Genomic DNA, 13810 nt, shown 5'->3' with positions numbered 1-13810 from the left:
CTCCTTAGACTCCCAACATACACTCCCCTGACCTCCAAAGTTTCCCACTGACATATTCAAGTCTCCAAATTACCAAAGCATCTCCTACCATTCTTCCCCACTCTTGGTGACCCGCCAAATCCCTGTGTTCCCGCACAACTCCAAGGACTTCCTCTGACCCACTATTGATTAATGCTAACCCCAAACATCCTTCATATTTTCCACCAACCTCCAAAGTTAACCTTCATGATTTATTTTCAACAACCTCACTTGGCCTCCAAAACCTACTCGATTCCCAAATTGTACTGATCCTCACGGTGCCCCAGTGTCCCAGTGATCCGTTTGCAACCCAAAGTCTCCCTCTGATCCCAACAGCTCCTACTTGTAGCCAGTGCTCCCCATGTGTGCTGAAGCCACCAGGCCCCATCATAGATCTTTCTAGTCTCACGTAGTCAATGGCCTCCCCTATTTCTCCCAAGGGCATCTCACACTTAAAAAAAAAATCCTGCCAGGCGTGGTGGCTCACGTCTGTAATCCAAGCACTTTGGAGGCCACGGTGGGTGGATCACCTGAGGACGGGATTTCAAGAGCAGCCTGACTAACATGGTGAAACCCCATCTTAAAAATAAATAAGTTAATAATAAATAATAATAAAAAAATCCTACAATAGTTCAGGCAGGGTGGTTCACACCTGGAACCCCAGAATCCCAGCGCTTTTGGAGGCTAAGGTGGATCTCTTGAACCTAGGAGCTCAAAACTGCAGTGAGCTATAATCACGCCACTGCACTACAGCCTGGGGGACAGAGCCAGACTCAGTCTCTGAAAAAAAAAAGAAAAAAGTATTCTACAATGAACCTGACGTCTTACACCAAATCCTGCCCCTCTCTTGCATCTTAGAGCTAGCTCTGCCGTCCACTGAGTCAACCAGACCACAAACCTGGGCGTCTTCCTAGATGTGTACCATTTCTCTTCACTGTGTCCTCACTTCCATTCTCCAAGTTTTTTGCATTCGACCACCTGGAATTCCTCTTTCTCAGTTCCTTGTTCTCTGAAGCCCTGATCCAAGCTCCTTCTCTACCTGAGCCCTTTCCCCACCCCCCACATCAACCTTGTCTCTTGGTCTCCCAGATTTCTGTCTCATCCCCATTTCCACCTTTCACTCGGCATGTACAGAGGTCTTTGGTCTTTCTTTTCTTTTTCTTTTTTCTTTTTTGGGATGGAGTATCACTCTTGTCACCTGCTGGGCTGGAGATCAACAGCATAATCTTTGTTCACTGCAACATTTACCTCCCGGGTTCAAGCGATTCTTCTCCTTAGCCTCCCAAGTAGCTGGGATTACAGGCATCTGCCACCACACCTGGCTACTTTTATGCATTTTTAGTAGAGACGGGAAACTCCTGACCTCAGGTGATCCACCCACCTTGGCCTTCCTAAGTGCTGGGATTACAGGCATAAGCCACTGTGCCCAGCCTAGAGAGGTCTTTCTAAAGCATGAATATGATCAGGGCCCTACCCTGCTCAAAACCCCTCTGTAGCTCCCTAGTACTCTCAGGACAAAATTAAGCCCCAAGTGATCTGGCCCCTGCCAACCTTTTTTCAATCTCATCTCTCACTACTAAGTCCTCACACTATCTACCACCTAAAATGAGGCTTGAAAAACTATGCCAACATATCACACTCTCTCTTGCCCTTGGGTCTTTGCACATTCTGTTCCCTATTCTTGGAATGCCTTTCCCTGTTCTTTTCTTGACCCTTTAAGAGTTGGCTGGGGATCTCTGTCAGTCCTCTGGGCTTCTCCCTTTGGGCTGTCACTATCTAGAGATGAGTCTTGCTCCTTATAGTGTTGTGAGGTCCAGGAAGGCAGGGCTGCAGCTGTCTGGTCACCTCTGTGTCCCCAGCACAGGGTTGGGCTGACAGGAGGTATTTCAGTAATAGTTTGATGGCCAGATAAATGAATAAATAAAACAGGTGGGGCTGGTCATGGTGGCTGTATCCCAACACTTTGGGAGGCTAAGACCGGCAGATTGCTTGATGCCAGGAGTTCAAGACCAGCTTGGGCAACATAGTGAGACCCCCCAAAAATTGAAAAAATTTAGCCAGGCATGGTGGCCTGTGCCTGGAGTCCTAGCTACTCAGGACCCTGTCTCTACAAAAAATACAAAAATTAGTGAATGTGGGCCGGGCGCTGTGGCTCATGCCTGTAATCCCAGCACTTTGGGACGCCAAGGTGGGCAGATCACAAGGTCAAGAGATTGAGACCATTCTGGCCAACATGGTGAAACCCTGTCTCTACTAAAACTACAAAAAATTAGCTGGGTGTGGTGGCACGTGCATATAGTCCCAGCTACATCAGAGGCTGAGGCAGGAGAATCACTTCAACCCAGGAGGCGGAGGTTGCAGTGAGCTGAGATCGTGCCACTGGACTCCAGCCTGGTGAGAGAGTGAGACTCCATCTCAAAAAAAATTAGTGTATGTGGTGATATGCACTCAGGAGGCTGAGATGGGAGGACTGCTTGAGCCCGGGAGGTCGAGGCTGCAGGAATCTGAGATTGTGCCACTGTACTCCAACCTGGGTGACAGAATGAGACCCTGTCTCAAACAACAACAAAAACCAAACAGGTGGGAGAGGCTCTGCCAGGCAATGTCTGTGCCCTCTGCAGGGCCCAAGAGCCCTGACTTGGAGTCCAGGTCAACAGACGTAGCAAATAAAGGAAAGAATGGCTCATCCATAATGCTGTGGAGGAATTTTATTTGAGGCAATTGCCTTCTGTTTCTATCCCTGCCCTCTGGGGACAGGAAGCAGACAGTGAAAACATAATCCATACTAACTACTGACAAGGGGAAATCTGCTATCTACCTGCTTGGGGAAAGTGGCTGTGTCGAGGGCCTCAGTCATCTGTCTCCTCGCCCTCCTCCTCTTCCTCGCCCTCCTCCTCCTCCTCTGTGGCTGCCAGGACTTGCTCCTGAGCTGCTTTCAAGGCCTGCTCCTCTTCCACTGTGGGGTCACTCATCTCCATGATCGCTGGGCCGCTGGGGTACTCTTGCTGAATGGGGGCTGGCAGGGCCGGGTTGAAGTTCTCGGGGCTGTACTTGTGACCCCAGCCGATGTAGATGTTCTCAAACTTTCTGGAGAGGCAGTGAGACACTGTGAAATTCTCCTTCAAAGGCCCCAGCCTTGACTTCCTTTAAAGGTGGGACCCAGCGTGTGCGTAGCATGACGGCAAGGTCGAGGATGGCAGGCTGAAATGTGCTCACTGGGTTTCTCTGTGTCTCACCCAGGCTGGATGCAAACTCCGCCTCCTGGGTTCAAGCCATTCTCCCACCTCAGCTTCCCGAGTAGCTGGGACTACAGGCGCACACCACCTCACCCAGCTGATTTTTGTATTTTTAGTAGAGATGGGGTTTCACCATTTTGGCCAGACTGGTCTTAAGCTCCTGACCTGAAGTGAACTATCCACCTCATCCTCCCAAAGTGCTAGGATTACAGGCATAAGCAACCATGCCTGGACTAATTTTTGTATTTTTAGTAGAAAGGGGGTTTCACCATGTTGGCCAGGCTGGTCTCGAACCCCTGACATCAAGTGATCTGCCCGACTCCACCTCCCAGAGTTTAAAAATTACCCAGTTGTGGTGGCAAATGCCTATGGTTCCAGCTACTGGGGAGGCTGAGGTGGGAGGACGGCTCAGGCCCAGGAGTTTGAGGCTGCAGTAAGTTATGATCATGCCACTGCACTCTAGCCTGGGCAACAGAGCGAGTCTTCATCTCAAGGAAAAAAAAAAAAAAAAAGAGAGAAGTAGGAGGAGAAAGAGCAAGAAGCAAGGTAGGGCAGGATGTGGAGTTTGCATGGAGGAGCCGTTTGGGTTTGACCTTATTTTTACATTCTTGCTTTTCTGTAGGAATTGTTTTAATCCAGGACTTCCTTGGAGTCTTCAAAGGCACAGCTTCTTTGGAAGACTTGCACTCCCTACCTGTCCTGGTTCAGGTGGCCCTGGAATCAGGAGCCTCAGCTACACCTGCGAGCTTGTCAGAAACGCAGACCTCAGGCTCTGTGGCAGACCCATAGAACCAGAATCTGCATCCAAACCTGATTCCTAGGGGATTGCCACACACTCACAGTTGGGAAACTCTGGTCTAGGATGTTCCTTCTGCCTGCTTTTCCCCATTATCTCTTCCTTTCCCTGAGAAAGAGGTAATGGGAAAAAGAAAAACTGTTTTTCCCAGGAATTCTTCCCTGATCCCCCCAAGACACAATATTTGGCTGGGTGTGGTGGCTCATGCCTGTATTCCCAGCACTTTGGGAGGCTAAGGCGGGTAAAGCAGGTGGATCACCTGAGGTCAGGAGTTCGAGACCAGCGTGGCCAATGTGGCAAAACCTCATCTCTACCAAAAAATACATCATTAGCTGGGTGTGGTGGCAGGCGCCTGGAATCCCAGCTACTCAAGAGGCTGAGGCAGGAGAATCACTTGAACCTGGGAGGTGGAGGTTACAGTGAGCTGAGATTGCACCACTGCACTCCAGCCTGGGTGACAGAGACTCCATCTCAAAAAAAATAAAATAAAATAAAAGAAAGAAAGAAAAGAAAAGAAAAACAATGTAACAATGGATGGACACAGATTGGGTGGGGGACCGAAGAACAGGTGGGTGGGTGGGGGCAGCGGATGGATGGGCAAGTGGGGCCTCAAGTTTGGATCTTTTGCTTTCAGAGGGATGTTGGCATATTGGGGTATGGCCAGAAGAAGGGAGTTGGCAAAAGCAAACATGCCTCTTCCCAGCTTCAAGAGAAGGCAAAAAAAAAAAAAAAAATGCCAGGAATGTGTTAAAGTATCCAGATTACGTGCAATCCCACCATGGCTGTGATTCATATCAGAGCGAATAGCCCTGGTTCGCATTGAGATTAAAAAGGAAATTCTAGGAGAAGTCGTCACGCCATCTGGTGGACAGAGCTGGTAGGTGCGCCCACCGCCAGCTGCAAACCCCGTCTCGCGGGCGGTGGCCAGGCGGCTGGTCAGGAAGGCTGGACTGTGGAGAGTGTGGAGCTGGGTGGGAGTTCAATGCTAACGCGGATCACCCTGCGAGAGTGCGTTGGACCCCTGGACCCATGCTGTAAAATTCTATTCTTGTGTCTTTGTTTCTTTTCTTACTCCCTCGTCACTGCCGGGACACAAGGCACCCACGAACAGGGTTGCGCTGGTTCCCAACACCTGTGAAACTCCTAGGAGCTGTGAGGGGGTCAGTCCTGGGGGCTTCCTGAAGGGGGCCCTCTCCATCTCTGTCCACCCTGGCAAGGTGCCCAGCCCAACCGAGCCTCGAAGAAGTCCTAAGGGATCGCCCCGCTGGGAGAACACCTACTTGCCGCTGGCGTAGGCAAAGGCCCCGGGCCAGAGGTTGGAGCGCACGACGGCCACCGAGTACTGTGGGCAGAGGCTGCAGGACACGCGCGTGGTCCAGGGTGACAGATGCATGATTTCTGTGGTGGAGAGGCAGCAGAGAGGGGCGGCAGGGTCAGGGAGGCCCCAGGCCCTGCACTGTGCCCCATAGGAAGGCAGGCAGCAATGAGGGAGGCCTGGAGGGTTATCAAGGGAACTACAGCGACCAATAGCTCAGGCTGCCGTGTTTGAACCCTGGCTGCAGACCACTCTCTCTCTTTTTTTTTTTTTTTGAGACAGAGTCTTGCTCTGTTGCCCAGACTGGAGTACAATGGCATGAGCTCAGCTCACTGCAACCTCCACCTCCCAGGTTCAAGCAATCCTCCTGCCTTAGCCTCCTGAGTATCTGGGATTACAGGTGTGTGTCACCATGCCTGGCTAATTTTTTGTATTTTTAGTAGAGACAGGTTTTCACCATGTTGGCCAGGCTGGTCTCAAACTCCTGACCTCAGGTGATCCACCCACTCTGGCCTCCTGAAGTGTTGGGATTACAGATGTGAGCCACTGCGCCCAGCCTGGACCACTCTCTTTGTGGCCCCAGGAAGCCAGTTCACCTGTCTGAGCCTCAGTAGCTGCACCCAGAAAATGGAGAGGTTCACCTGGCCTCTGTTGGAGGGTGGTATTGAGGCCTGGTGACAGTGTCTGCAGCACATCCGCTGCAGTGCTTGGCGCCCAGCAGTGCCCCCAGACTGGAGAGCCGCTGTGATTCCACTCCCGAGCTGACCATTGGTTTGGACTAGGGTGCAGAGGGCACAGGCTGGCAGGATCTAGTTTCAAATCTAGGACTTGTCCCCTTACCCACTCTGAGCCTCTCTCTCCACTACTCTGTGGGTGCGTGAGGCCCCAACCTTAGGAAATTCCTGTCCATTCATCCAAAATCCAGCTCCAGGTTGGGCACAGTGGCTCTTGCCTATAATCCCAGCACTTTGGGAGGCTGAGGAAGGTGGATCACTTGAGGTTAGGAGCTCAAGACCAGCCTGGCCAACATGGTGACACCCTGTCTCTGCTAAAAATACAAAAATTATCTGGGTGTGGTAGTGTGCGCCTGCAATCTCAGCTACTCAGAAGGCTGGGACAGGAGAATCGCTTGAACCCGGGAGGTTGAGGTTGCAGTGAGCCTGAGATTGCACCACTGTACCCCAGTTTGGGCGACAGAGCCAGACTCCGTCTCAAAACAACAACAACAACAGCAACAACAATACACACACACCCAGTTCCAGTCTTTTTTTTTTTTCTTGAGACAAAGTCTCACAGTGCTGCCTGGGCTGGAGTGCAGTGGTGTGATCTCAGCTCAGTGCAACCTCCACCTCCCAGGTTCAAGCAATTCTCCTGCCTCAGCTTCCCGAGTAGCTGGGATAACAGGCGCCTGCCACGACACCTGGCTAATTTTTTGTGTTTTTAGTAGAGATGGGGTTTCACTATGTTGGCCAGGCTGGTCTCGAACACCTGACCTTGTGATCCAATCCAGCTCCAGTCTTTTTTTTTTTTTTTTTTTATGACAGAGTTTCGCTCTTGTTACCCAGGCTGGAGTGCAATGGCGTGATCTCGGCTCACCGCAACTTCCGCCTCCTGGGTTCAAGCAATTCTCCTGTCTCAGCCTCCCGAGTAGCTGGGACTACAGGTGTGTACCACCATGCCCAGCTGATTTTTTTTGTATTTTTAGTAGAGACGGGGTTTCACCAAGTTGACCAGGATAGTCTTGATCTCTTGACCTTGTGATCCACCCGCCTCAGCCTCCCAAAGTGCTGGGATTATAGGTGTGAGCCAGCGCGCCCGGCCCCAGCTCCAGTCTTTAGGGAGAGTTCCCCAACTACATCTCCTTCCCTTTAGGCCCATGTGGGACTCAAAAGGCCATATCCTAAGGTCTGGGCCACTGCCACACGTCTATGGACATGTTCCCAGAACCTCCTGATGGGGTGCCACTGTGATCATGCCCATTTTGTAGCTGAGCCTCTGAGGCTGGGAGGGAAGGATGAGGGAGATGGATCCCAGCAGTCCAGCTGCCCCTCCCTTTCTTCCCAGCCCTTCCTGGCCAGTGGTGTGCAGGCTGAGAACGCTTCTTACCTGCATCTTCTGAAAGTGGTGTTAGCAGTGGGGGGCCCACCTCCTGCTCCACCTCCTCCGGCCCCTCATCTGCCTTCTCTTCCTCCTCCCCCAGGTCCTCCTCCTCCTCTGTCTTCTGCGAAGGGTTCACCCAAGTGCAGCGGCCCTGTGGGTGGGAGGAAGCTCAGGTGATGCCCCAGTGCACGGAGCCCAGCCTGCACCCTGCAGGGAGGTGAAAGCCCAGTGGGACTAAAGCATGGCCCTGTCCTCAGAGACCCAGGCACGGGCAAGAGGGCAAGATTTAGCTGCACAGTTAAGGGGAGGTGGGAAACGGGCCAACGGAGCTGCTATATTGACATGAGGACTCCTGACTGTGCAACCCTCATTCACTTTTCATTCACTCATTGATTCCTTTTTTTCTTTTTTTTTTTAAATTGAAACAGAGTCTCACTCTGCTGCCCCGGCTGGAGTGCAGTGGCATGATCTCAGCTCACCGCAACCTCTGCCTCCCGGGTTCAAGCTATTCTCCTGCCTCGGCCTCCTGAGTAGCTGAGACTACAGGCACTCACCACCACGCCGGCTAATTTTTGTATTTTTAGTAGAGACAGGGTTTCGCCATGTTGACCAGGATGGTCTCAATCTTTTGACCTCGTGATCTACCTACCTCGGTCTCCCAAAGTGCTGGGATTACAGGCGTGAGCCACCGCGCCCGGCCTTTTTTTTAAAATTTTTTTAAGACGGAGTCTTGTTCTGCCAGGCTGGAGTGCAGTGGTGACATCTCGGCTCACTGCAGCCTCCAACTCCCGGGTTCAAGCAATTCTGCCTCAGCCTCCCAAGTAGCTGGGACTACAGGTGCCTGCCACCACACCTAGTTAATTTTTGTATTTTTAGGAGAGACGGGGTTTCACCATGTTGGCCAGGCTGGTCTTGAACTCCTGACCTTGATCCTCCCACCTCGGCCTCCCAAAGTGCTGAGATTACAGGCGTGAGCCACCGCGCCCAGCCTGACATCAGTACTGCATGGTCACGCCCGGGCTCCCGGTGCTCACCTGCGGCAGGATATGCTGTGTGTGATGTACCCAGTTGGCCATGGAGTCGATCAGCTCCAGCACGGGTATGCCCTCGAAGTCGGGGTTCTCCTCATAGGAGTCGCGCCCAGCACCACCTTCCTCCTCCTCGTCGCCCTCCTCCTCGCTAAACTGGTAGAAGCCTAGCGGGCTGATCTGTGTGGCCGCCGATATGCGGGCGATCTGGGCCCGAAGGTAGTTGGCCTCGTTGCCCGGGAAGGGTGGGTAGCTGACAATCGGTGCGTCCAGGTAGCCTGTGAAGAACTTCTTGATCTTTCGGGCATTGACGATCTGGGCCGGTGTGACGTGGGGCAGGCGCGTCCACGGCAGGCCCGGCTCGTTGCACACAAAGTATAGATACTTGTTGGCGCCGGAGCGGCTCTCCTCCTTGGGGATTACAGGTGGCGGCTTCCACGTGGGCTTAGGGATGAAGTCCACGGCCTTCTCCTCGTCCTCCTCGCCCTCCTCCTCGCCGTGTGCCTCCAGGATCTCGGCGCCCTCCATCACCTCCTCGACTTCCTCCTCCTCCACCTCTTCCTCGCCCTCCCGGAATTCCACCTCAGCCACCAGGTAGCTGCGGTTGATTCCCAGGATCTTGCCCCAGAAGCGACAGGTGTGGATGGGCTGCTGCTCCACCAGCTGCTTCAGGGCCAGGAAAATGCGGAAGCTCTCATCGGCACTCAGGCCCACGCCAGCCTGCTCGAAGTAGAAGGCAGTTTCCATGATGTTGGGCACTGGCGTCTCCCCCTGCAGCAGGGTAGGGTGGAGGGCAGAGGGGAGAATGCTGAGGCTCCACTTCCTAGCCTAGCTCTTCCAGATTCTTCTAGAATCAAGAGAGGCTGGGGGCAGTGGCTCACACCTGAAATCCTAGCACTTCACGAGGCTGAGGCAGGTGGATCACCTGAGGTCAGGAGTTTGAGACCAGCCTGGCCAACACGGTGAAGCCCCATCTCTACTGAAAATACAAAAATTAGCCAGGCCTGGTGGTGGGCACCTGTAATCCCAACTACTCAGGAGGCTGAGGCAGGAGAATCATTTAAACCCAGGAGGCGGAGGTTGCAGTGAGCTGAGATTGCACCATTGCACTCCAGCTTGGGCGGCAGAGTGAGACTCTTGTTTCAAAAAAAAAGCCTGGTGTGGTGGCTCACGCCTGAAATCCCAGCACTTATGGACACCAAGGCAGGCGGATCACCTGAGCTCAGGAGTTTGAGACCAGCCTAGTCATGATGGTGAAACCATGTCTCTACTAAAAATACAATAATTAGCCAGGCAGGGTGGTAGGTACCTGTAATCCCAGCTACTCATAAGGCTGAGGCAGGAGGATCGCTTGAACCCAAAAGGCAGAGGTTGCTGTGAGCTGATACCCACTGCACTCCAGCCTGGGTGACACAGTGAGACTCTGTCTCAAAAAAAAAAAAAAAGAGAGAGAGAGACCTAAAAGATTTTGTAACTCAACTGCTCAGGCCACTCATGCTGGCCAATGAGATGTAGGGAAAGCCCTTGGACAGGATGTCCCCGATGGAGAAGAAAAGGCAAAAGCACACTAGGAGAAAATCTTCTGCCTTTTGTCCTTCCCTATTCTTACTGTCTGGAATGGTGATGTAAGATCTGGAGCCACAGCAGCTACCTTGGGACCATGAGGCAACACTGGGAGACAAAGTCCTACACCCTTAATGGTGGTGGAGCTGAATGGTGGATATTGCCTGGTCCCCAGTAGCATCGCTCAGCTGCCTTACCCACCTTGGCCTTCTTGCTCCTGTAACAAAGAAGGCACTTTTAGTCATGATTTCTGTGACTTGAAGCCCAAAACACTCCTAACATGTACTCCATATTTCACAGAAAGTTAAGGGAAAAGACAGGTCAGGAATGGAGGAGTCAGTGATGTTAGAGAATGGTGTAAGTCCTGCCCTCACTGCCTCCATCTACACCATCTGCTTGATTCACACAGCCAGAGGATGGGTGGGGTGGGGGAGGAGAAGAAAAGGAGAGGAGGAGGAGGAGGAGGAGGAAAAAGAGGAAGAAAAGGAAGGAAGGAAGGAAGAGAGAGAGGGGCTCAGAGAGGGATTGAAAGCAAGCAGGCTGAAATTAGAAGCCAGCAAAGTTTTGGCTTAGAAGCCAGGGGAAGAAATGTGATGTATATCTGCACTGGCCACAGACCAATGTCCTTCCCTTTCCCAGGGAAATGCCTGCTGGCCCTTATCCATGTGGCCACAAGGCTGTCTCCAACACTTTATTATTCAACTGGTCCCCAAATCTTTATTTATTATTATTTTTATTATTTGAGACGGAGTCTTGCTCTGTTACCCAGGCTGGAGTGCAGTGGCATGATCTTGGCTCACTGCAACCTTCGCCTACTGGGTTCCAGTCATTCTCCTGCCTCAGCCTCCCCAGTAGCTGGGATTACAGGCATGCACCACCACGCCCAGCTAATTATTGTGTTTTTAGTAGAGATGGGGTTTCATCATGTTGGCCAGGCTGGTCTCGAACACCTGACCTCAAGTGATCTGCCTGCCTCAGTCTCCCAGAGTGCTGGGATTACAGGCATGAGCCACCACACCTGGCCTATTATTATTATTATTTTTGAGACAGAGTCTCGCTCTGTCACCCAGGCTGGAGTGTTATGGCATGATCTTGGTACACGGCAACCACCACCTCCTGAGTTCAATCAATTCTTCCCAGAAGCTGAGATTACAGGCTTGAACCACCAAATCCAGCTAATTTTTGTGTTTTTAGTAGAGATGGGGTTTCACCATATTGAACAGGCTGGTCTCAAGCTCCTGACCGCAAGTGATCCCCCTGCCTTGGCCTCCCACAGTGTTGGGATTACAAGTGTGAGCCGCTGCACCCGGCCCCAAGTAGGCCTTTTCTTTTGAGATCAGCATTAACTGCCTGCCCTTGGCTGACCTAACCTGGCCAGGGAAACACATGACTCAAACCAGGGGGACCATCTGCTCTCTTGCCAGAATTTGAAATCAGGACAGAGAGAGAGGAGCTGTGGAAGGCAGAATAGCGGCCACCCCTCCACCCACCTCTACGATGTCTCTGTCCTGCTTCTCAGAGCCTATGAATACGTGACCTTTCATGGCAGGACTTTGCAGATGGGATCAAGTTGAGGATCTTGAGATTATCCTGGTGTATCCATGTGGGCCTGATGTAATCACAAAGTTCCTAAGGCTGGGCGCAGTGGCTCAGGCCTGTAATCCCAGCACTTTGGGAGGCCGAGGCGGGTGGATCATAAGATCAGGAGTTTGAGACCAGCCTGGCCAACATGGTGAAACCCCATCTTTACTAAAAATGCAAAAATTAGCCGGGTGTGGTGGCAGGTACCTGTAATCCCAGCTGCTCAGGAGGCTGAGGCAGGAGAATCACTTGAACCTGGGAGGCAGAGGTTGCGACGAGGCGAGACTGCACCATTGCACTCCAGCCTGGGTGACAGAGCGAGACTCCGTCTCAAAAAAAAAAAAAAAAATAAAAAATAAAATAAAATAAAAATAATTGGCTGCGTGTGGTGGCTCACATCTGTAATCCCAGCACTCTGGGAGGCCAAGGTGGGCGGGGATCACAAGGTCAGGATATCGAGACCATCCTGGCTAACACGTGAAACTCGTCTCTACTAAAATACAAAAAACTAGCTGGGTGTGGTGGCGGACGCCTGTAATCCCAGCTACTTGGGAGGCTGAGGCAGAGGAATCAACTTGAACCCAGGAGGTGGAGGTTGCGGTTGCAGTGAGCCAGGATGGTGCCACTGCACTCCAGCCTGGCGACAGAGTGAGACCCTGTCTCAAAAAAACAAAAAAAAATTAGCCAGGAATGGTGGCAGGTACCCGTAATCCCAGTTACTGAGTAGGCTGAGGATGAGGCTTGAACTCAGGAGGCAGGGGTTGCAGTGAGCTGAGATCACGCCAATGCACCCCAGGCTGGGCGACAGAGTGAGACTTCATCTCAGAAATAAATAAATAAATAAATAGGCTGGGCCGAGTGTGGTGGCTCATGCCTGTAACCCCAGCACTTTGGGAAGCCGAGGTGCGAGCATCACCTGAGGTCACAGGTTCAAGACCAGCCTGCTCAATGAGGCAAAACTTTGTCTCTACTAAGAATACAAAAAATAGCCGGGCGCGGTGGCTCAAGCCTGTAATCCCAGCACTTTGGGAGGCTGAGGCGGGTGGATCACGAGGTCAAGAGATCGAGACCATCCTGGTCAACACGGTGAAACCCCGTCTCTACTAAAAATACAAAAAATTAGCTGGGCATGGTGGCGCGTGCCTGTAATCCCAGCTACTCAGGAGGCTGAGGCAGGAGGATTGCCTGAACCCAGGATGTGGAGGTTGCAGTGAGCCGAGATTGCGCCATTGCACTCCAGCCTGGGTAACAAGAGCGAAACTCCGTCCCAAAAAAAAAAAAAAAAGAAAAAAGAATACAAAAATTAGCCGGGTGTGGTGGCCCACACCCACAATCCCAGCTACTTGGGACGCTGAGGCAGGAGAATAGCATGAACCTGGGAGGCAGAGGTTGCAGTGAGCTGAGATCGCACCACTGCATTCCAGCCTGGGTGACAGAGCGAGACTGCATCTCAAAAAGAAATAAAAATAAATAGGCTGGTGTGGTGGCGTATGCCTGTACAGGTATTGATCGACTTACGACCTATGCAACTTACGACCATTCGACTTTACGACCACAATCACTAGCCACGACTGCTCCGTGTCTGGCTGCGCAAACGTTGCCCAGCTGGGCATACGACAGTGCGGGACAACAAACATATATGCTATATCATATCATTATTAGTCATTTTCTTGCCTTTCTTACTAAAATGTGAGTGGTTTATATCCCTATATCTTTAACAATATCAGAACATACTAAGTTTAAATTATATTTGAACAAGATATCCAGATGACATCTTTTATGATGAATGCTACACATTTGTATCCCATGGAAAGTCACATAAAATTGTGATGATTTACTTTTCTATTTACAATGATAATAAATAAATACCTGGCAACTAGTCCTTTTTAACCCTAAGACTTAACACAGTTCTGGCCGGGCGCGGTGGCTCACGCCTGTAATCCCAGCACTTTGGGAGGCCGAGGTGGGTGGATCACGAGGTCAAGAGATCGAGACCATCCTGGTCAACATGGTGAAACCCCGTCTCTACTAAAAATACAAAAAAAATCAGCTGGGCATGGTGGCACGTGCCTGTAATCCCAGCTACTCAGGAGGCTGAGGCAGGAGAATTGCCTGAACCCAGGAGGCGGAGGCTGCGGTGAGCCGAGATCGCGCCATTGCACTCCAGCCTGGG

The 13810-nt window shown here is 51.7% G+C and overlaps 1 protein-coding gene across 1 annotated transcript in view; it reads right to left on the bottom strand.

Moving 5' to 3' along the window:
* Positions 1-2708: 2708 nt before the first annotated feature.
* RSPH6A (radial spoke head 6 homolog A) overlaps positions 2709-13810 on the bottom strand; it is an 18258-nt gene continuing 7156 nt past the window's right edge. The window contains exons 3-6 of the mRNA XM_032262595.1: positions 8500-9264; positions 7472-7616; positions 5331-5448; positions 2709-3105 (exon numbers count right to left, since the gene is read on the bottom strand). Coding sequence (XP_032118486.1) covers positions 2868-3105; positions 5331-5448; positions 7472-7616; positions 8500-9264 — 1266 coding nt within the window. The 3' untranslated portion in view covers positions 2709-2867. The remainder of the gene's footprint in view (positions 3106-5330; positions 5449-7471; positions 7617-8499; positions 9265-13810) is intronic.

Source organism: Sapajus apella, unplaced genomic scaffold (assembly GCF_009761245.1).
Source record: "Sapajus apella isolate SASKATOON/1434 unplaced genomic scaffold, GSC_monkey_1.0 scaffold130, whole genome shotgun sequence".
In the NCBI taxonomy this organism is placed as follows: domain Eukaryota; kingdom Metazoa; phylum Chordata; class Mammalia; order Primates; family Cebidae; genus Sapajus; species Sapajus apella.
This window is presented reverse-complemented; position numbering and strand designations above follow the sequence as displayed.